The sequence below is a fragment of the Schistocerca piceifrons genome, chromosome 4 (genome assembly GCF_021461385.2).
Source record: "Schistocerca piceifrons isolate TAMUIC-IGC-003096 chromosome 4, iqSchPice1.1, whole genome shotgun sequence".
In the NCBI taxonomy this organism is placed as follows: Eukaryota; Metazoa; Arthropoda; class Insecta; order Orthoptera; family Acrididae; genus Schistocerca; species Schistocerca piceifrons.
Window position 1 is genome coordinate 333,613,102 of NC_060141.1, and position 22,396 is coordinate 333,635,497.

The window sequence follows — 22,396 nt, forward strand, 5'->3', positions numbered from 1 at the left end:
CCATACTGATGAACACCATTCAAGAACACTCGAACAAGTTCCTTACACGCCATTTCCTTGGTGAAAGTGTTAAATGTCCTTCAGATTTGTAGAGAGAATCTGTCTGGAATATTCTTTTCCTACTTTTTGTTATATCCAGAATGAAATTTTCACTTTGCAGTGGAGTATGTGCTGATAGGAAACTTGGTGGCAGATTAAAGCTGTGTGCCGGATCGGGACTTGAACTTGGGGTCTTTGCCTTTCACGGCCAAGTGCTCTGCACCATTCATCAATTCTCTGCAGGTCATTCTGTAAGTAGATACTGTCTTCTGGCACTGAGCATCTTACACTTTCCACTAGATCATTTATATATGTTGTAAACATTAATGGTCCTGTCACACTCCCTTAGGTTAATCTGGAAATAACTTCTACACCTGTAGATTAACCTCTATGTTCAGTGTCTGTAAGCTGCACACACTGTTGATTTTGTCCCATTAAGAGTGATGTGTTGAGTTTTATCTATGAGGAAATCATTCCCAGTCGCAAATCTGGTCCAGTACTAGATAAGTTTGTATTTGGTATTTGTTTCACTACATGGTATTATGGATTGGTTTTAAATGATTTCCTGGAATCACACTCTGCATCAACCTGAGAGCTGCTGTCCACAGCGCTATCCATCTCGTGGAGGAACAGAATGAGCTCAGTTTTGCAAGATCTATTTGCAGAATCCATGTTAATTTTAATAGAAGAGATTTTTGTTCTCCAAAGAGACTGAATTCTCGAGCCTAAAACATGTTCCCTTATTCTAAAACAAACTGACATAGATACAGGTCTATAATTATGTGCATCTGTCCTAAGGCCATTCTTGAAAACAGAAATAACCTGGTTTTTTTTTTTCACTTCCTATGTACCACCCTTTGTTGCTCCAGTGATCTACAGCAAACTGCTACTACGAGGTAAGTTCTGTCACTTAATATTTGTAGAATTCTACTGTTATCTCATCTGATACTGATGCCATTCCACTAATAAGAGATTGTAGTTGCTTTTCTATTCTGTGATCAGTTACATCTATGTCTTCCATTTCAATGTTTGTACGATGATTGAGAGGAGGAATGTGTTAAGATCTTCCACAGAAAATCCATTTCGGAAGACCGATTTCAGTATTTTGGCCTTATCTCTGTTAAGATCCATTTAGGTGCCAATGAGTGAATAGAATATTCCGAACGGCATATTGATTTTAAGACCATAACCTCTTACAGTTTTTATTCAGATTGGTTGACAAAATTTCATTTTAAGAGTCATTAAATGCTTCTTTCATTGCCCTCATTTTTTACTGAGTTGAACTTTCATTTATCATCTAGGTTTTGACTTCACTTGAATCTGAGTTTATGCTCTCTTTGTTTATGTAGCAATTTTCTAATACTGCTATTGAACCATGGTGGGTCTTTCCCATCCATTATTTTTTCATTCGTGCTCCACATCTTCATCTCTTGAGTGTTTGATGCTGACTAATCACTCTGCATTTTGTATCCTGTCACACTTGCTAAGCAAAAATTTCATACTTTTCCTCACATTTCTTGCCAAACCCGTAGTCATAGTTATCACAGCCTTATGATCACTGTTACCTTCCCATACGTTAACTGTTTCGTTAAGTTCAGATGTGCTAGTTACTAGATGGTCTAAATTGTTAACTTTGAGTTGGTTCTCTATCTGCTCAAAGTAATTTTCTGACAAGACTTTCAGAATGATGTCATACTAATACCTGGCTGGCCCTGGTGGTAGTTTTGAAAGAGGACTGTCCCAATCTATACTTCGCACGTTGTCACCCCCATTACAATAGCATGACCAGGAAACATGTTTATGAAATTCTGCAAGTTCTCTGTGAAGTGCAGTACCACAGCAGTTCCTCACACAGTTTGTAAAAGCATGAGAAAGGTCAAAAAGTTCTTTACGCAAACGAATTCCGCTTTTGGGACCCATGATAACCTCAGTAGATATTATCGAGTTCTTTATTGCAATAAATATACTGTCTCCATTGGTGGCTGATCTATACTTGCCATAAATATTCCAATTTGAACTTACGATTTCATTACTGTTCAATTCAGTTTTCAACAAACTTTATTCCTAATAGCTACATGTTACACCAGATGTAGAAGTATGAAACTTGAATTTGGTTGCAATAATCACACATCTGTTGTTTGAACCTGATAAAAAATATTTTATTCAAAATAATCTCCATTGCTATTTATACATTTCTCCCACCTCACTTTCAGGCTATGGATACCACCCCAAAAAAGTTGTTCTTTTGAAGCTAACCGGTCAGTGAGCCATTTTCGTACATTTTCATATGAATTGAAGTGTTGTTCAGTGAGAGCATGTCCCAGTGATGCCAATAGATGTTAATTGGAGAATAAGCCGCATGCCCTAGTATTTCCCAACTGAATGCCTCGATCATTTCCCAGACACGTTTTGCTTTGTGTGATGGGGTGTTATCAAGGAGCAATATGACTGTTTCCTTTTCTCATATTCTGGTAATGTTTCACGTAATGCTAGATTTAAATCGATCACTTGCTGTTGGTAGTGATCAGTATTAACACAACAGGTTTTAGCAGCTCATATTAGATGGCACTCTTCTGACCCCACCGAACGCAGAGGATTGTCTTCTTTCCAAAGCGATTTGGTCTTGCAGTGGATGTCTATGGTTTGCCTGAATTCACCCATGATTTACGATGCTAAGGATTCTCAAAAATATCAGTTTTTCATCACATGTCATTATTTGATGGAGAAGAGACTTCTTTCGTTCCTGGTGAGAAGCATTTCACAAGTGGTCTTTTGATTTGCTTGCTTCTATCGATCAGTTTATGTGGAACACATTTTTCCACTTCCTGCACCTTTCCCATAGCTTTCAACTAAAGAGAAATGGCTTTCTGCATCACATTCAATTGTTCTGAGTTCCTGTTGTGTTTGAGTACCATCCTCACCCAATAAGGCCTGCAATTCGTTGTCTTAGGAAACCACCAAAAAAGTTTCTGCTCTAGTTGTCTCTAGTTGTCTCTTGCGTCAAAATCAGCACTTGTGAATTTTTTTATCCACTTGAAACAGTTTTTTTCCCCCAAGAGCATGTTCACCGAAAGCTTTGACAAGCATTTGATGCAATTCTGGTGCAGTTTTCTTCAAATAATAACAGAAAGCCAATGCTGTCTGCAAGTCGTAGTTCATAGGCACAGAACTCTACATGTTTACGGGTTTGAAACACACCAATGTATGGAACTTAAGTTATTGTGTGTTTGCATTTGTAGTCAGCTGTTACAGGTAGCATATGGCACTGCAGAGAAAGTCTCATGGACCCTACTCAGATGGCTAGCACCATCTATAGGGAAATTCTGGTTTCATACTTCTACACCTGGTAACCTTCAATTAGCAATACTAATTCTGGTACCTTTTCTTGGATGCTCCCAGAGTTATTAATATCATATTAATCTTCTCCATACCTGATCAGTGAGGATGAGCAGTCTCTGAGAACATGTGGCTGATTTAACTTAGATTTTTGGAAAACAGTTTCTCTGGTGTCAATTGGTGGGAAGAAGTTATCAAACCTAAAATACCCCACATACTCTGCTACCCTAATACACATTGCTTGTGTGTAGTGCATGCCTGACCTGAAGGGAACCCTAAAATTCTCCACCCAATAGCAGAGGTAGAGGAATTTGCTTGAGATACCATCAGAGTCCTCTGAGCCTCTGGTTCAGACCTTCCACTCTGTTCCAAACCAGAGGCTGTGAATAGCCCTGGATACACAATGCTATGAATACAGCTTAGTCTGCACCCCCACATGCGATGTTAGTTGCTTCACCACCAAATCGACCACCTGCTGAAAGGAGCGAAGGATAGCCCCATAATCCAAGTGGTAGATATAATTTGTGCCTACATTTGACACTGTTAGCCATGGTGGCGATTCTTCCGGAAAACATAAAATTCTGCAGGAATTACATTTTACCTGGAAAGCTCAGGGAACACTGCTTTTTTAACCTGGCATTGAAATGGAATATTACTGAGTTTCATTCATGACAGATTTTAAAATACTTAATGTTTAAAAGTGTGTTGATTGTATGGATACTACTGCATATAAATTATTGATGTTTAAAAAGTGCAGCAGTTAAACTACTGCAATGGCTGGTATGTAGCTCACCGGACGATGGTCATTATGTGGTATGATCCTGCCCCCCTCTCCCCCCCCCTCTCAATCCCCTGCTCACCATTAATTTCCAGTAATGTATTGGGTGCTTCTTGGCACAGCTGGAACTCGTAGGGAATTTATGTCCCCTAATGTTGGTGCATTCAATGACTAGCTTACCTGCCCTCTGCATTTATCTGAACTGGACAGGCAATATGGCCACTGGGCCAACACAGGCATCCCACACTGGTTCAGAAGTACTGTCAACACTGGTAGCACATTGTATGTGTTGGAGTGGTAAATAACCAACCATGCAGCCTGTTTCCTCTTTTGCCTTCTGCCCAGTGACACATGAACCCGCCATTGTACACCACTTTAGTGAGGATAGGCTGGTCAGATGTTGGGTTTCAAAAGATGCAAGATCAAACAAGTCACCAGGGATTCCACCAGCAGCAAAGGTGTTGCAGATTTCTTCACTGGTGCTCTGTCACCACAGCATTGAGCATTTGTCGTAAGCCAGTCGATCATAGCCAATATAATCCTATTCAATCAAATAAACTTTTTCTCATTTAAACCTAACCTTATTAAAAGAGCAGAAAAAAGAACAATTGAGATAAAAAACTTAAATTGAAAATGGTAACAAATTTATTCTCAACATTTGATCCATCAGCTAACATTTTCAACTTGTCATAGCTTCCAGCTTACAGACAGAAGCCCGATTCTCATTGTGTCTGGTCACAAGCAGCACAGCCCCTTGCACTATTGTACTGTGTAAAAATCATAAAAGACCTCAGACAAACAAAACAGTTAAGATTAAGTTACTCTGTCAGACCCTGCAAAAGAGAGAAACTACCCAACTGATGCTACTGGGCTAAAATTCAAACAAAACAGTCTTGATTGTGTTTCCAGATTTCTGTTCATTAGTGACCAGTTTCGGCCCTTTCCTCAGACCATCTTCAGGCTTCTCCCTGCTATATTGCAGCAGTGGAAATGCCTGAAGATGTCCCAAGGAAAGGGGCGAAACTGGTTGCTAATGAGTGAAAATTTGTAAACACTATAAAGAATGTTTTTGATTTTTTAGCATTTTATATCAATCGCTGTTTTGCTCCAATTGCAGAATCCATTAGAAAATTTTGATGCTACTAAGATTGGAATGTACATAAAATACAAGGAGAATAAACACTAAAATTTGACTGGCAGTGTTCTCACCATAGCCTGATACAGCAAGATCCACAAGTTCCCAAAAACAGATACAAAATTCTGTACTGAGAATGGATTTATCAAATTATCTTTCACTAGAAACTCTGCTTACCTAAGTGCTACTGCAGTAAATAAACATTTCTTTTATTATTTAGTCTGCCCAGTGTGCTGATCTAAACTATATGCTGTGTACTAACATGAGATTTAAACGTAAACATATGGCACTTACAGCAGCGGAAAATTGCATAAGGAATCCACTTAATGCACTTCAGATCTACGAAAAAAATTGCATAAGGAATCCACTTAATGCACTTCAGATTTACGAAAAAATAAGACTTTAAATTTCTAAACATGAGTCTGCACAGTAAATACACAGGTATAGTGCATAAAAAAACACAAACTGAATTACTGTGCATCAGATAACTGCTACTGCAGCTGCAGGCACTTCTTTTGCGCCATCCTCTGCTGCTGGACTGAGCTGGCACAGCTGTCACTTGGTCCCCTTGGCTGAATGCATCTGTTGTACCATGGTTCATCCTGAACCAGAACTCTACTTGGGTTCTCAACACATGGAAGTTGTTGCACAGTCCTGTTTTTAGGCCTCTTGTTTTGATAAAAAGCTGCCATGGCTGCCGTTAAACTTTAGACTGTGTGTATGTGGAAGCTCAGCACTATCTGCTTTCTTGCCCACATCTTTTGGCGTATAGATTGTGCTACCATTCCCTGTATTTACTGGACCCTGATATAATCACGACTGGACTGTCGTTGTGCCTGGCTAATGGTTCATGGAGTCTTTGACTTGGAAATTTTTGGACCTTTTTCATCATTGTCGAGTTTTTGTGGCCACTGGTACCGTCCAGACTAACCCTGTAAACAGTCTGTGTCAAAGTGGGTATCTTCAGACAGTACCAGACAGTACCAACACTTTGTTTCACATGCAATACTGTTTGACAGTTCCCTAATAATCCAGTGCATCACATTCTTTCTGTGTATGTGGGGTGTTGACCTCCTGATACCTACCTGCAGATGGGATTACATTTGGAATGTGTGTCACATCCCTCTTCGATGATGTTTGCTTCTCCTCCCCGGAATGTGCTAACATCACTCCTTGGCTGGTGTCCAAGCCTTGACTTTGGAACGAGGTCTTTTAAGGTCCTGAAGTTTTATATGCCCACCTTCTAGATTTTGAGTGTCCGTAGTGCACAGTTCTTAGAGTGTCAGAGTTCTACCATCATTTACACAGATGGCTCTAACACAGTGGATAAAATGGGAATAGCTGACGAGGAACACCAGTCATTGCCAGGAACATAGTGTTTTTACAGTGGAGTCCTCCATTTTATTAAACCTACCTCTCTGGACTATGTTTTAATATGTAATGATCCAGTGAGTGGTCTTCAGAACATTGAAGGGCGTTACTCATCACCCTGGGGTCTCTGCTGTTAGTGATCATCTAACTGTAATTGGTCATACTGACCGCTAGCTCCCAAGTCATGTGGGTGCTTCCGTGTAATTGTGCAGTCTCTCCATTCACTTTGCAAATTCCAAGTGTGGATTTATAGGTGCAAATAACACCAGCTTACGTCCCAGGAGGAGTAGTTACCTTTAGTCGCCTCAGCATTGGTCATACCAGCTAACCAGTACTTCTGTTTATGTAGGGAGCCATCCCTGTATTGTTGTGGAGCCTTTACAGACAACAGCTGACATCCTGGTGGAATGCCCCCTAGTTATGGGAATTTGTGCTAAGCATGGCATTCTGATATTTGCCTCGGATATTGACAGACAATTCATGTACTGTCAAACTGGTTCTCAGTTTTCTCCAGAAAAGTTTTTCTTTTCAGATATAAGATTTGAAGTTACCAAAGGATAGTGAGGTTGAATTATGGCATTCCCTGCTACATGCTGGGTTTGGGTGGACCTCACCCACTACAAGTTTGACCAGCTCACTCTTTTAGTCTGTACCTACTCTGTTTAAAATGGTTTTAGATGCTATTTGTCTCCTTTCCTGCAAAATCATATTTTCCCTTTTACAGGTAGCACTCCATTGAATAGTGAATGTTCTTTAATGCTGTGACGACATGGGAGCATTGGTGGGATAGCTTTGTATGGGATGACTCATATTGCATGCAGAGCCCCGGGGCACCCTCCTGCTACTTTACCTATTTCTCACCTTTTGTTTCTATCATTGACAGTCCTACTGATGTCCATTACATTTTTAGCCTTCTCACTCTTACTGTTATGAATGTGCCAACTAAGACAGTCTTAGCTCTTGTGACATAGCTATCTGTTTAGTAGCATGTCACCTCAATACCGGTGTGCAAGTGTGTAGGAGACAAGTACATAGATAAACTGCACTATGCCTAGGGATGCTGTCTATCAGACGAGTGCTATAGGACTTCACAGGGCTGTAACTCTTTCTGCTCTTCATCAAGCTGGTGGGGATTGGGTGTGGGGTTTGGCTTTCCTTGCCATTGGATGAGCCCTAGGAAATGTCTCGTTTGCTCTGATCTATGTTCTGGCCCTATCCATTCATGTCTGTAAATTCTCTCTCAGATCTGGTATCAATATTGCCTTAAATACCTCAGTCTCATCACCACTGTGTAGTTCCATCATCGGAACAGCTACTTTGCTTCTTTCACCAATTCTAGAAAAAAGAAATCTTGTACTCAGGAACTATGATTAGTTAGCAGCTGGCCTCTACCACGAGATATATTGAAAGGCCGATCCCAAAATTATTTTACACAAAGTACAAATGGTATTGTGTGCACAGTACGTCAATTTCTGTGAAAGGTTGAAGATTCAACATTCTGGATCCACATTGCTTCTGTTTCCCTGTTACCAATCTGAAAACTACTTCTGTGCCTGCTGAGAGTATTTTCGTTCATACAGAATGTCATTGTTAAGTTCATAGAATAAGAAGGGGGAGGAGGAGGATGAGAGAGAGAGAGAGAGAGAGAGAGAGAGAGAGAGAGAGAGAGAGAGAGACCATTCATGTTCAGGCGGTAATAGTTCAGGCTTAGATGCTGTTAAATAACTGTGCTGCCTGCATGTCCCACCTCATAACACCCTGTGGTGCCCCCCACCCCAATCCCCATGTGTGCTAGTACTTTCATTGATTACGGAAGTAGTGTCAGTGGAAGAATGTGGCGGGAATACTAACAAACTAAAGCTGGTGAAATAAGTTATAAAGGAAACATCCCTTCAGTAACGTAGGTAGAAAAGAGTACTATAAACATCGAGAAAAAGCACTGTCCCTATAACAGGCACCACCTCCATTGGGAGGATTCAACAGTACAGTGCTTTAAATTTACTTTCTATTATGCGCAGACTTACATTCACTTGCATTTTATATTCTGTAAAGAGGACAGCAGTTTTTTCAATAGTGATTTGTCAATTTTAAATAACAATGTGAAAAAGTCTGAAGGTTTTGTGTGCAGTTGGGACTCTAGCACAAGTTGTAGGATAGATCATTCTGTCTTGGGTGGTGTAGTTTGTCTCAAGTACATGTAATCATATTCATCAAAAACACTGATAATCATGGTGTTGACTTCCCTAAGTCTTTTGTCATGAAAGCTGCTGATTTCTTCGGAATGTTGGTTGGGTCTGCCATTTTACAAAGATACTACAGAAGCAGAGCGCTTCATCACAGAAGTACAAGCCTTGTTGTCAAATGAAAGCTGAAAGAAGTCAGATGTGTGCAAGGAGGCCAATATAAGTGTTCAGTGAATACAGATGTAAAATTTTGTCAACATATCTCACCAAAAAATCCTGAGTAGTTCGATCGTCATTAAATCAGTAAGTGCCTCTGTATTACCTAGTCTATTATTCAGTGACAATACCGTAACTGAAGTAGAATATGGAAAGCCAGATTGGCAAAGTTAATCTTATTTCACTGTGGGAGATGAACAGGATTTCTCCCTTCAGTCATTACAGACTGGTGGGATTGAAAAAAGTGATCACAGAATAGGAAATGAACTGAAATTGCTAATCAAGGGAAAGGAAGCAGGACTAGATGTGGTACCTGTGAGATTATACCATGACTGCTAGAAGGGGACAGTCATTGAAGCAGTGACGAACAGGAAGCGATGGGAATAATATGCTATTCCAGTTTCCAAGAATGGTTATCGGACAGATGCAAATAATTCTATAGCTTCTGCTTATGTCCGTATGTTGTAAAATTATTGAACATGTTTTGTGGTTGTGCAATAACCTTTTTGCAGAAGGAAGATCTCATGCCTAAAAATGTTGATTTTGCAATCTGAGATCTTTCAAAGCTAGGGTTGGTGCTGTATCCCTTTCCTGGAAGACGTTCATTGGCTGCATGCTGTGGGCAGTGAATCAAGAAAACAAACTATTGTAAAATACACAGGAGTGAGCCAACAAAAGCGGAATGACAGCAGGAAAGGAGTAGCAGAAAAAGCAGATACCTCGCTGAGATGCATTGGAACAAATCTTTAGGAAATGTGATTACTCCACAGAACATGCTTACAAAACATTTAACTGATTATTCAGTATAGCTTGTCAGTTCGTGACCGTTAAGTTGGACTAACAAAAAAGAATATTTAACATCTTATGCCTGTGGAAGTCGAAGCATAACAAGCCCTTATCATAAGAACGGATGAGAAGATTCAACACATTAAATTTCTCCTGCTGTTAATATTATATTCTGTGTGTGGTTTTTTGTGTGGTATGTTTGTTTTTTGTGGAATGAAATCGCTTAGCTTTTTGTTGCAGAGGGGCTGCCATATTCTTGTAGCAACCCCAGGTAGGCTTATGGATTTTTTGAACAGAGGTCGTGTGAGCTTCCAGTCTGTCCGCTTTGTTGTACTCGATGAAGCAGATCGTATGCTAGATATGGGTTTCCTACCAGATGTTGAGAAGATGCTGGAACACCCTACAATGGTTCCTACGGTAAGCACCTTTAATAATTAGTAATATGTTGCAGGATTGTTTTTTGTTAATTTGTTAATAGAACATTGAATGTGCCACAGTTGTCCTTAAAATATAATAGTTAGAACTGGATTCTTAAGGGTGACAACTTCACTTAATGGGATAAGTGTGGTGAAAGTTCGAAATTGAAGGTACATTTTTAGGTCATTGCTTAAATGTCTCTGAAATGTCAGACAATAATGAGGGGCTCTTCAAGATAGTTGAATTTGCATGTATAACACCATAACTTGATGGAAAATGGCATAGGGAATTGGTCCTGAATTTGCTTTTATGTAAATGTTCTGGTTTTGTTGTGTGGAAAATAAAACTCATGTAATGTTTCTGTTTCTGACAGGGTTACACGTACTAAATCCTGAGATACACATTTAATCATGTTGTTATTCCATGAATAATAGTAGTATAAAAACTCTTGATTCTTTTGTAATCAGTTCGGAACAATGCTGCTTTGTTAATTTTCTTCCAGGCATATCATTAATATCCTCTTACTGGAATCTGTCACCAGTGTGTTGAAATTATGAAAGAGTGGAATGGCTAGTTTGGTTTAGTGTGAAGTTACTTATGCTGCAGTACAGGGTGTTAAACTTTTTGGAAGTCATGCTGCCACCTCAAAACCAAATTTTCTTCCCATCATTAATATCAGGCAGACCTGGTGACATTGTAGTACTAGAATTTAGAAGAGTTGCCTTAGCTTACTATTTTGAATGAAGACAGTGTTTAATCGGAACATTTTTAATGATATTAATGTCAGCTTCATTCACTAACTTACGTACGTTGGCTGAGCAGTTCATGGTACCCAGTTCCAATGCTAGAATAATACTTGGTATCACATAGGTATGAGAAAAAGACTGCCTGGGTGTTGTGAGTGATTGTTACTTCAAAGGTTTTACAAAATAATGCAATTGGCATTGCCCTTAATAAAGTTAGTGGCTTCTGTAGTATGCAGATTCACAGAATCAAAGAAAATGTGAGCCTTTATTGAAAACAACACGAATGTTGTGTTGGGATAATAGTTGCAACTTTTCAGTTACGCAACATGGAAAGGCTATCAAAGACGTAGCAATTGTGTGACACTGTTATTGTTACTAAATGCTCTTGAAAGAGTTTAAGTTAGGTGAGTGACAGATTTTTACCCATTTTAAAGTATTAATTTTCAAATGCTGAAATGCAAGTCATATTCACTTGCCATTTGGAAATGTTGCTGTCAGTAGTGGTTAAGTTCTCAAGAATATGTAGAATACACAGTGCACTTGTTCAGAAACTTTAGTACTTACTGAGAATTAGCAAGAAAAGGTTAATGTTTTCTTTAGGGATTGATTTTTGTATCTCTGTCACAGATCTTTTAATAAGTTTGTAAATATTAAAGAGATTGAATGAAATGAGATTTTTAAATTCAGTGTAACATGTGCTTAGCTACATAGGAAATACTTCCATTGCTCAACAAGTTGCTGTAAACATTTTACTTGCTTTCAGGGAGAACGTCAAACAGTTATGGTGTCCGCTACATTCCCTGAAGAAATTCAGAGACTAGCAACAAAATTCCTGTCCGATTACTTATTTCTGGCTGTTGGGATTGTTGGTGGTGCTTGTAGTGATGTGGAACAGATTTTTTACAAAGTATCTAAATTTGACAAGAGAGCAAAACTTACAGAAATACTGAAGGAAGAAGGTTTGTGAGTTACATTCTGTGTGTGTGTGTGTGTGTGTGTGTGTGTGTGTGTGTGTGTGTAAAAGAAGAGAATAAAAAGCAGTAATTGCAAGAGTACATTGTGTTCCAGGTGGCAAGAAGGTACTTGTTTTTGTGGAAACAAAAAGGATTGCAGATTTTTTGGCAGCATTTTTATGTGAGGCAGGATTTCCAACAACAAGTATTCATGGTGATCGCCTTCAAAGTCAAAGAGAAGAAGCGCTTTATGATTTTAAGAGTGGACGAATGGGAATTCTTGTGGCCACTGCTGTTGCAGCCAGAGGTCTAGGTGAGATATGATGAAACTGTAAATACTGTTATTGCCTCAGTAAACGCTCCTGGTCATGGAACATACTTGGAAAAAAAAAAGAAATGCACTGCTTTATCAGTTAAAGATAAGGCTGGAGTGGTTACTTCTTCCTTCCACAGTACTTTGTGAAAACTGTGTGCATACAGTTTTGGTGGTGGTTGCAAGATGTATTGATGACTGAAGTTAGCATGGGACTATTTTTGAATAAATATGCTTACACAGCAATGAAAACTGCGGGAAGAATTATTCAGTTCAGTTGAAAGGTTTTGTCTGAAACAAATTGTACATGCACTTCATTCTTTAGTACATGCACGCGATTCTTCAGCACTGCAAAACATATTTTGTAATTATTGTCTGTTGCTCATAATTTTTCACATGTCAGGGACTTGAAATATGATTTTTTTTTTTTCCATGTTACTGAAAGTATTCTAGGTTCTTAAGCAGTGAAATCGCTGTCTAGACCTGTAGCTCTATGTATATATTGTTATGTAAGAACCATTGCAATAACTTTTACTTGTTAAATTCCATAACTTTTAAAAACTTGCAAACACAAACACACACACACACTAAATAAATATTTACCGGATAACGCAGCATTGTTGTTACGTTCACATTAGAGATGGTACAGAAATTATGCACTCATTCCCATTGCTGGATTTCCTAACACTAAAATAGTCAAGAGAATGAGGTCTAATGAAACGTGAAAAAAAGTTCCCAGACTTTCTCCAATAATGGGAAAAGATAGGAAGTTCAGCTGATTAATTTATACAGTTTTGACGAAGCCTAACTTTATGCTGTGGTGGCCTGAGGACCTGTTCATGGCTGTTTGTCATGTGATCTTAAAACTTGTCAGTCCTATTAGAGAAATACGGGCTACATGTTGAAATATTCCCACTATGTGACTAGATTGGTATTCATTTATTTAAAACATCATGATTTAGCCTTATAGCCATTCTGAAGTGCAATTTTGAATCTCTAATAATGCAATCTGCTAAATGTCTTTGCAGAAATAACCCTTTTTGATGATGTCGTTTAGTCAGGTTCGAAATTTTGAGATATTTCAAACCGCACATGAGAACTGTTATAAAGTCGAAATTGTTTGTATGAAATAACACAAATCTACAATTAAATTATGAAAATTTCTTTCAAAAAGCTTAACATGGCTATAGTCGCTGAAGAAAAAGTCATTGAGGGATTTCATTTCATTTCACTTCAGACTCTGTTCAAATCTTGCAGTCTGACCCCGTCCCCTTCCTTTCCAAAGCTCGTGAGCCTCCATAAACAATTGGGAAGAAAATAGTGAGAGATTCCTACTTTGTTCCTCCAGTTCAGTGCTTGAAATTGGAGAGAGATCACTCCCAGAATAGCAAAAGCCTTGTTAGCTACATTTAAAAGAGAACTAAAATACATGTACACACATTCACCTATGCCCCTACCTTGTGCTGACTAGTCAGTGCAATCATTTCATTCTGACAGTTGGTTTGGGGTTTTTTGGGGGGGGGGGGGTGTGGTAAGGGTTTGGAGGGAGGCAGCAGATTTGGTGGCTAGGAATGTGGAGAGGTTAAGGTGGCTGGTGCATGGAGTAAGCATGTGACAGGTGGGTAACAGAGCCAGTAAGATGGTGTGTGACGACGATGGGGGTGTGAATTGGAAGGGGATGACAGGACATCGTAGATGGGGCTATGCAACCTGCAATGAAGACAGCCTGAAACCAATGCTGGGCAGACTTCAACAACTGCCACTGTATTATGCTAAATATAAAAGCACCTTCCAGTCAAGGACTAAGGATGGTATGGTGGATAGTCTCGCAATCTACTAAACACTGCACAATGTGGATTTTGAGCACGCAGTTCTGTAGTTAACCATCTCGTCACTTTATAAACCCATGTAACATATCTCCTCTGACTACAAGTGATATCTCCCCATCTTCAGCCGGATCTGGTGCAATGGCGTCTTTCCATCACAATGGCAGGGGAGCACAATCATTCCGGTGCTAAAACCCAGTAAAAATTCACTTTGTGTGGATAGCTATTGGCCCATCAGCCTCACCAACATTCTCTGTAAGCTCCTGGAACATAGGGTGTGTCGGTGGTTGGGTTGGGTCCTGGAGTCGTGGCCTACTGGCTCCATGTCAGGGTGGCGTCTGCCAGGGTCACTCTGCCACTGATAATCTTGAGTCCCTCGAGTCTGCCATCCAGTAGCATTTGCCAGATGCCAACACCTGGTTGCTGTCTTTTTTTACTTACGTAAAGCATACGACACGACCTGGCGACATAATATCGTTGCCACATTGTATGAGTGGGGTCTCTGGGGCTTGCTGCCGATTTATATCCAAAACTTCCTGTTGCTCCGTTCTTTCCGTGTCAATGTTGGTACCTCTCATAGTTGCCTCCGTATTCAGGAGAATGGCGTTCCGCAGGGCTCCATATTGAGTCTCTCTCTATTTTTAATGGCCATTAACGGCCTAGCAGCAGCAGCAGCAGCTGAAGGGCCATCGGTCTCCCCTTCTCTGCATGTAGATGACATCTGCATTTCGTATTGCTCCTCCAGTACTGGTGTTGCTGAGTGGCACCCACAGGGAGCAATTCACAAGGCGCAGTCATAGGCTCTAGCCTATGGCTTCCAGTTTTCAGCCACGAAATTGTGTGTCGAGCACTTCTGTCGGCATCGTACCATTCATCCGTAACCTGAACTTTATCATGATGATGATCCACTCACTGTAGTGCAGACGTATAGATTCTTGGGAAGTGTTTTCGACACTCGATAGAGTTGGCTACCTCACCTTCGCCAGCTTAAGCAGGAGTGATGGCAGCACCTCAATGCCACCTGCTGCCTGAGCAGCGCCAACGGGGGTGCAGATCGCTCTACGCTGCTGCAGCTCTACAGAGCCCTTGTTCAATCCTGCCTTGACTGTGGGAGTCTGGTTTACGGTTTGGCGGTGCCGTAAATGTTGTTTACTCGACCCAGTGCACCACTGTGGCGTTCACTTAGTGACGGGAGCTTTTAGAACAAGTCAGGTGACCAGTGTCCTGGTGGAGGCCGGAGTCCCTCCATTGAAGGTTAGGCATGCACAACTGCTCGCCGGTTCTGATGGACACTTTCGTAATTCTCCTGCGCATCTGAATCACAGTCTACTTTTCCCACCCACAGTAGTTCCTCTCTCACATTGGCGGACCTGGTCAGGGCTTCCAATTCCAGTTCGTGTCCGATCCCTTCTTTCCAAACTGGGGTCCTTGCCTTTACCACCTATACTTGGGGGTCATTCACGTACACCTCCATGATGTACACCTATGCAGTGGTTTCTCCTGTACCTTTCACATAGCCCTGAGATGGCTGATGCTCGTGCCGGCTTCGAGTATGTCCATGAAATACATATTGAACATTATTCCTTGCCCGATGGCTGCAGTGTTTGCACTGCCAAGCCGGTGGCTATATCTCGTGCTCTTGAGCACATCTGTTAGTGCCCTGGTGAGTCATTTCTTCCGTGTTCTGACTCCTTGAGCAGCCTACAACCTACCAACCAATGCTACCCCGTCGTTCTTTGGTAGCGACCATCCAGGAGTCCATAAATGCCCTGGAATGGTCCAGTCGTTCAGTGGTGTTTGTCTGGACCAGGTCACGTCAGAATCCCAGGCAACGAATTTGCTGACAGGCTGGCCAAACAGGCTTCACGGAAACCACTTTTGGAGATCGGCTTCTCTGCAACTCACCTGCATTCAGTACTACACCGCAAGGTTTTGCGGCCTTGGGAGGCGAAATGGCATAACCTCAGCACACACAACAAACTGCGTGACATTAAGGAGACTATGAATGTGTGGCAGTCCTCCATGCGGGCCTCTTGCAGGGACTCAGTGTTTCTCTGCCGGCTGCGCATTGGCCACGCTTTGGTGACACACGGCTACCTCCTGCGCTGTGGTAACTCGCCTCAGTGTCTGTGCGGTGCCTGCCTGACAGTGGTCCATATCTTGTTGTGCTGTCTTTCTTTGGCTGCCCTACGACGGACTCTTCAGTTGCTGGACTCGTCAGCTAATTTAGTTTTATGTTTTATACGTGACGTTGGGTTTTATCGTTTTATATAAATTTTACTGCATGCCCTTTGTCCCTTTGTGTTCTCCACTGTAATACTTTTATGGTGGATGTTTTAATGTGTCGCAGAGTGGCTGGCTTTTCCTTTTTATACTCGTGGTCGGCCAGCCATGGTCATCTGCTCTTTTATTTTTACCCCTTCTACGTGTTTCTTGCTTCTCTCTGTGGTTTTCTTTTCCTGTTTTGTCCATAGTATTGTTGGTTGTCCTTCTGGTTCGTCCTTTCTCCAGCTATTGTTCTGTACATATCCTTTCTTTCCTCTTTTCCCTGTGTATTTATTTTACTGGGAACAAGGGACTGATAATATCACAGTTTGGTTCTCCTCCTCTTTTTTAAACCAACCAACCATCTTTCTGCTGTGTTTTGTATGTCTCGGTTATTTTACTCCCACCTTAGTGGAATTATTCTGATCAGAACGAGGGACCGATGACCTAGCAGTTTGGTCCCTCCCCCTTCTTTTAAACCAACCAACTTAACTTGTAGATCACATGACTGGTTTTGCAGGTAGCCCTGTGATGGTTGTGACTGGACTGGAATATGTGGTGGTGGGTTGTATGGGACAGGTCTTCCATTTAGGTCTGTCACAGGCATGTGAGCCATGAGGCAAGGTGTTGGAAGCAGGGTTTTTGTAGGGATGGACGAGGGCATTGTGTAGGTTCGGTGGGCAGTGGACTACCACTGTGGGAGGAGTGTGAAGGTTAATGGAAAGGACATTCCTCATTTTACGGCACGGTGAGATATAGTCGAAACCCTGGTGTTGTATGTGATTCAGTTGCTCCAGTCCTGGGTGGTACTGAGTCACAAGGGGAATGCTGCTCTATGGCCAGACGATGGAACTTGGAGGTGGTGGGTGACTGGGGAGATAAGGTGTGGGAGAGATGTTTTTGTACAAGGTTGGGAGGCTAATATGGTCTGGGAAGACCTCAGTGAGACTGTCAGTATATTTAAAGAGGGACCACTAGTCACTACTGATGTGATGGTCACAGGTGGCTAGGTTATAGGGAAGGGGCTTCTCAGTATGCAATGGGTGGCAGCTGTTGAAGTGGAAATATTGCTGGTGGTTGGTGGTTTGATATGGACAGAGGTACTGATGCAGCCATCTTTGATGTAGAGGCCAACATCCAGGAATGTAGCTTGTTGGGTTGAGTAAGACAACGTGAATTGAAAGGGGAGGTGTTAAGATTCTGGAGAAGTGTGGATAGGGTGTCCTCAACCTCAATCCAAATCATGAAGATGTAATCAGTGAATTTGAATTAAATGAAGGGTTTGGGATTCTGGGTGTTCAGGAAGGATTCCTGTAGATGGTCCATGAATAGGTTGACAAAGGATGGTGCCATGTGGGTTCCCATAGCTGTACCCCTGATTTGTTCATAGGTAATGCCTTCAAAGAAGTAGCTGTGCATGAGGATGTTGTTGGTCATGGTGAATAGGAAGGAAGCTGTTGGTTTGGAATCAGTAGGGCATTGTGAAAGGCAGTTTTCAGTAGTGGTAAGGCCATGTGCATTAGGTATGTTGGAGTAAAGGGAGGTGGCATCAGTAAACGATGAACAGGGCACAATGTGGTAAAGGAGCAAGAACAGTAGAGAATTTGTAAAGGAAATGGGTGGTATATTTTATACAAGAGGGTAGGTTTCTGCTAATAGGCTGAAGGTGTTGGTCTTTGAAAGCAGAGATTCTCTCAGTGGGGCACAGTAACTGAAGACAATGAGGCGTCCTGGGTGGTTGGGTTTACTTCAGGAAGTGCGTAGAAGTTAGGAGCGTTGGGAGTGGTTGGGGTGTGGAGGGAGATGGACTGTGGGGATGAGAGACTGGAGATCCTGTTGGATTTCTGGAATGGGATCACTGTGGCAGGGTTTGTATGTGGATGAATCTGACAGCTGGTGAAGCCCTTCTACCAGGCAATTCTTGTGGTTCGAAACAGTGGTGGAGCCTTCATCAGCAGGTAGGATTATAAGGTCGAGATCTGTTTTTAGGCGGTCGGTTGTGGTTCTTCCGTCAGATGTAAGGTTAGTTTGCATGTTAAGGGATTTGAGGAATGATGGTTAGTCAACGTTTGAGGTTAAGAAATTCTGGAAAGTTGATGGGGTGATTTGGGTGCAGTTGGGGTTGATAGTGGTTGGATGGAGGAGTAAATAGAGCCGGGCAGGGCTCAAAATCGATCTTTGGTTGTCAGGGTTGCTGATGAAAAAGTGTTCCCGCTGTAAGGACTGGAGAAAAGAGAAGGTCTTTACCAAGTCCTGCATGATGGAATTTGGAAGTGAGGTGAAAGATGAGGGCTTGGGAAAGGACTGAAATTTCTGTGGGGCTATGGCTTTTGGATGTTTTGGCTCTGTTTAGGTTCTGGATTCTGTGGTAGTGGGAGAGTATTGGAGGGTGTGGTATACGTAGTAGGTCTGCGACACAGGGTTTGTCTGCTACGAGGTTATGTGGGGAGGTTTGGAGATTGTTGTGGAAGCGGTGGATAGTGATAGTTAAAGGTCAGAGCAGGGCGTGAACTGGGTGGACAGTTTCTTGAGTGGCATCGTGCCTATCTATGACTCAGTTTCTCTGCTACATGATGAGTAGCAACTATCCTTTCCTTCGCTGATTAATATTGAAATTAAAAACCTGACTAACAAAAGATTTTGTGAAATTTGATATGTATCTTGATATGTATCTTAATATATATTTTTTACTCCTATGTTTTGATGTTCTGTGAACTCTGTATTAAATTGATAACTCTAATATCTGAAGGTTTTGTAAGTGGTGTGTTTTGTAACTGTAACTTGTGTGTGTGTGTGTGTGTGTGTGTGTGTGTGTGTGTGTGTGTGTGTGTGTGTGTGTTTTGCACTTAAGTACTCAATGACACTGTACCAATAACATATGTATGTTTGTACACTTACTGCCACTAAGGTGTTCTGAACACACATTGCCAATGATGCAAGGCCAAAAATTGCACCCAAGGAAGAAAATATCAGTACTCTTAGAAAAAGTCGACCTTTTCAAATCTTACATTGCTTAAGAAGTCATTAAAAAAGTAGAGATTGATGAAAATACAGGAGGGGGGAAGGTGGGGGGTGTGTGCAGTTGGCTGTACCTTTCCCCAAAAGGTATCAAAAATGTAATAAACCATTACTGTTTCAGATATAAAGAATGTGGCTCATGTTATAAACTATGATCTACCCAAAAGCATTGACGAATATGTTCATCGTATTGGCCGAACAGGAAGAGTAGGAAATAGAGGAAGGGCGACAAGTTTCTATGATCCAGATGTGGATGCACCATTAGCTAGGGACTTAGTGAAAATACTGCAACAGGTATGTCATTAACATATTGACAGTTCAGAGTAAAGAGTATCATCACAGGGGTGACTTATGATTCTAATCCAATGAACTTCCAGGCGAACCAGAACGTTCCATCTTTCCTGGAAAGTGATGCCAAAGGTGGTGTATCAGCATATAGAGGTGGACAGTTCGGTGGCTCTGACATCAGAAATGTAAGTAGTTTCAAATGCTGTGTTAGTTTATATTATTTGCTTGCTTTGTAATACGATCTTCAGTAATGACTGGTGTGGAGTAAATGTGAAAGATACGGGGCAAAAGTAATTGTATACTTCAGTGTGTAATGAGAATAAATTGTGTATGAGCAGATTTAGGTCACTTGTTATTCTTCATGCATACGAGGGGCGTTCGAAAAGTCTGTGTAAAAATTAAACCAATTACGTGTTTGGGGTAATCCTTTTCTTATTGTTCGACATAGTCTCCTTCTAGACTTATATGCTTTGTCCAACACTGTTCTAATTTGTTGACCCCCTCCAAATAATAGGAATTGCCTAAGTCTGCAAAAATAGCTATTAGTTGAAACTTCCTGGCAGATTAAAACTGTGTGCCGGACCGAGACTCGAACTCGGAACCTTTGCCTTTTGCGGGAAAGTGCTCTACCAACTGAGCTACCCAAGCATGACTCGTGCCCCGTCCTCACAGCTTTACTTCTGCCAGTACCTCGCTATTAGTTGCTGCAATCACCACCTTGTTTGAATAAAATCTTTGTCCCGCCAGCCATTTCTTCAAATTGGGGAACAAATAGTAGTCAGAGGAAGCAAAGTCTGGAGAATAGGGGGATGTGAAACGAGTTGAAATCCTATTTCCAATAATTTTGCGACCACAACTACTGAGGTGTGTGCTGGTGCTTTGTCGTGATGAAAAAGGACTTGTTTGCTGTCCATGTTAACATGCATCTGTTTATTTCATGTTTTAATCGTCTTGACACTGTGTTCCAGTTTGAGCCAGAAAACCTTGCAGGGCCTCCTGAGCCAGAAGAAGCCTGGTGAAATAGACTTTTGTTGGAAAATGAAACATTCCAGTGTCTTTGACCCTAATGAGAGAGCAAGAACTGTGGTGTGTAAGCTGTGACTCGAGTGTTAGATGTTATGGACTGCTAGAATGCACCTCACAGTACTTATTATTTTGTATCAGTTTATTCCTATGATTGTTGAATGTTGTGATCATTTAAATGTGATTGTGTTGTTGCTGTTCTAGTACAAAACTTTTACTGTTAAAGACTTAATTTGCAGCTGTGATTCATTACCTTTAATTTTCTACAGTATTGTGCTCAGACTGTTAATTCGTATCTTTTTAGTAGTCAGTTAACAGTAACACTGTTTGTGAGGATAACATTTGTTTGATTCAAGAATTTTGTGAATCCTGTTCAATATTTTTGCAGTATTGTTTATTGCTAACAAAAGGGATGCTTATTGAAAACCGTATTACCACGGTTATTTAAATGTTCAGGATTTCAGTGTTAGCCATTCTGTTACAGCCTCCTGCTTATCTGTTTGATGCGCCCTTTCTAAAGCAATAAACGTTTTGTTTGAAATGGTCTCATGTGGCTCTAGAATCTCCTTAATCCGTACCTAATTTTTCCTTATATTCAGCAGCTGTTACTCAGTGGTATGATTGTGGCACATTACAATTTCTGTTGTAAAGTTTCTGAGGTGATGTCTATTTAAGATGGGAAATGTTTCACATACTACTTCTCAGAGGCTTCTTTTGAGGAGGATTCATAGGAATTGTGAAAAATGCTGGACAGGAAAATAAAAATAAAAAAAAATCATGCAATAGTAAGGGCTATTGCTCTGTTACTACACATTACGTAGGATGGGCTCCCTAATTGTGGTCTACAGGTTGGCCATTGCAGAAATTCTTCAGGAACAGAGGTTTATGCTTTTGCTGTAAGTAAACGGTGAATTTAATTTGACTGGGAGGATTTATAAATAAGTTCAAATACTGGATGTGCCGTTGTAAATAGTTAGTTACTAAAACTGTAGTTACTCTCCAATGATCTTCCCTTAATGTGCATATAATAATAGGACCTGACTCAGTAAATTCATGTGAAACAGTTCTTTAGCTTAAGGCATTTCCTGAAGTACTTAAGAAGAGATAGTTGTAAATTGTCTTCACGCTTTGGTTCACTCTTTGTCACTGATATTCATTGGTTCTGTAATCTCGGTCAAGGCTCTAATTGAATTTTTCTGTTTGTTAAACTGTTTTATACTCTGAAGATATTTTGTGGTAATGGTTTTTTGTGTTAAGAACTGAGCCACTCTTGTACTTGGCAATATGTAGTTCATTGAATGCAGACTACTAGTCAAACTGAACACAATTCGGCTTCACAGATTGCGTTTTCATTTTCGAATTATTTTTTTTTCAGCGTTAATGTGTGTAATATAAAGTAAAATACAGTATAACCCTGCCTTTGCGTTCCCGGAATTAATGTTTTTCCGCCATTTACGACATTTATCAGTCCCTTCAAATTTCCTATGCCCACAGTATTAATTTGCACCTGATTTTGTGTCAACATATTTATAATTTTCCCATGATTTATGCATTACGAAAAAATACTTCTGGGGGAAAATATGATGCTGGCACAATGTTGGACGTCCGGTAGTGTTCTCAAATATTAAGTGGTTAAGTTTCTTGACACCAGGGCACTCTATTCAGCGGATTTGAACTGGTAAACAAGTAAAAGTTGTAACAAT

The 22,396-nt window shown here is 40.8% G+C and overlaps 1 protein-coding gene across 2 annotated transcripts in view; it reads left to right on the forward strand.

Moving 5' to 3' along the window:
* The window catches only part of LOC124795071 (ATP-dependent RNA helicase vasa), a 69,823-nt gene extending 48,585 nt beyond the window's left edge, over positions 1-21,238 (forward strand). For both annotated transcript variants that reach the window (XM_047258881.1, XM_047258882.1), the window contains 6 exons: positions 10,085-10,261; positions 11,771-11,966; positions 12,076-12,273; positions 19,504-19,676; positions 19,760-19,855; positions 20,639-21,238. In XM_047258881.1, the coding sequence (XP_047114837.1) occupies positions 10,085-10,261; positions 11,771-11,966; positions 12,076-12,273; positions 19,504-19,676; positions 19,760-19,855; positions 20,639-20,689 (891 nt within the window). In that variant the 3' untranslated portion in view covers positions 20,690-21,238. The remainder of the gene's footprint in view (positions 1-10,084; positions 10,262-11,770; positions 11,967-12,075; positions 12,274-19,503; positions 19,677-19,759; positions 19,856-20,638) is intronic.
* The last annotated feature ends 1,158 nt before the right edge of the window (positions 21,239-22,396 follow it).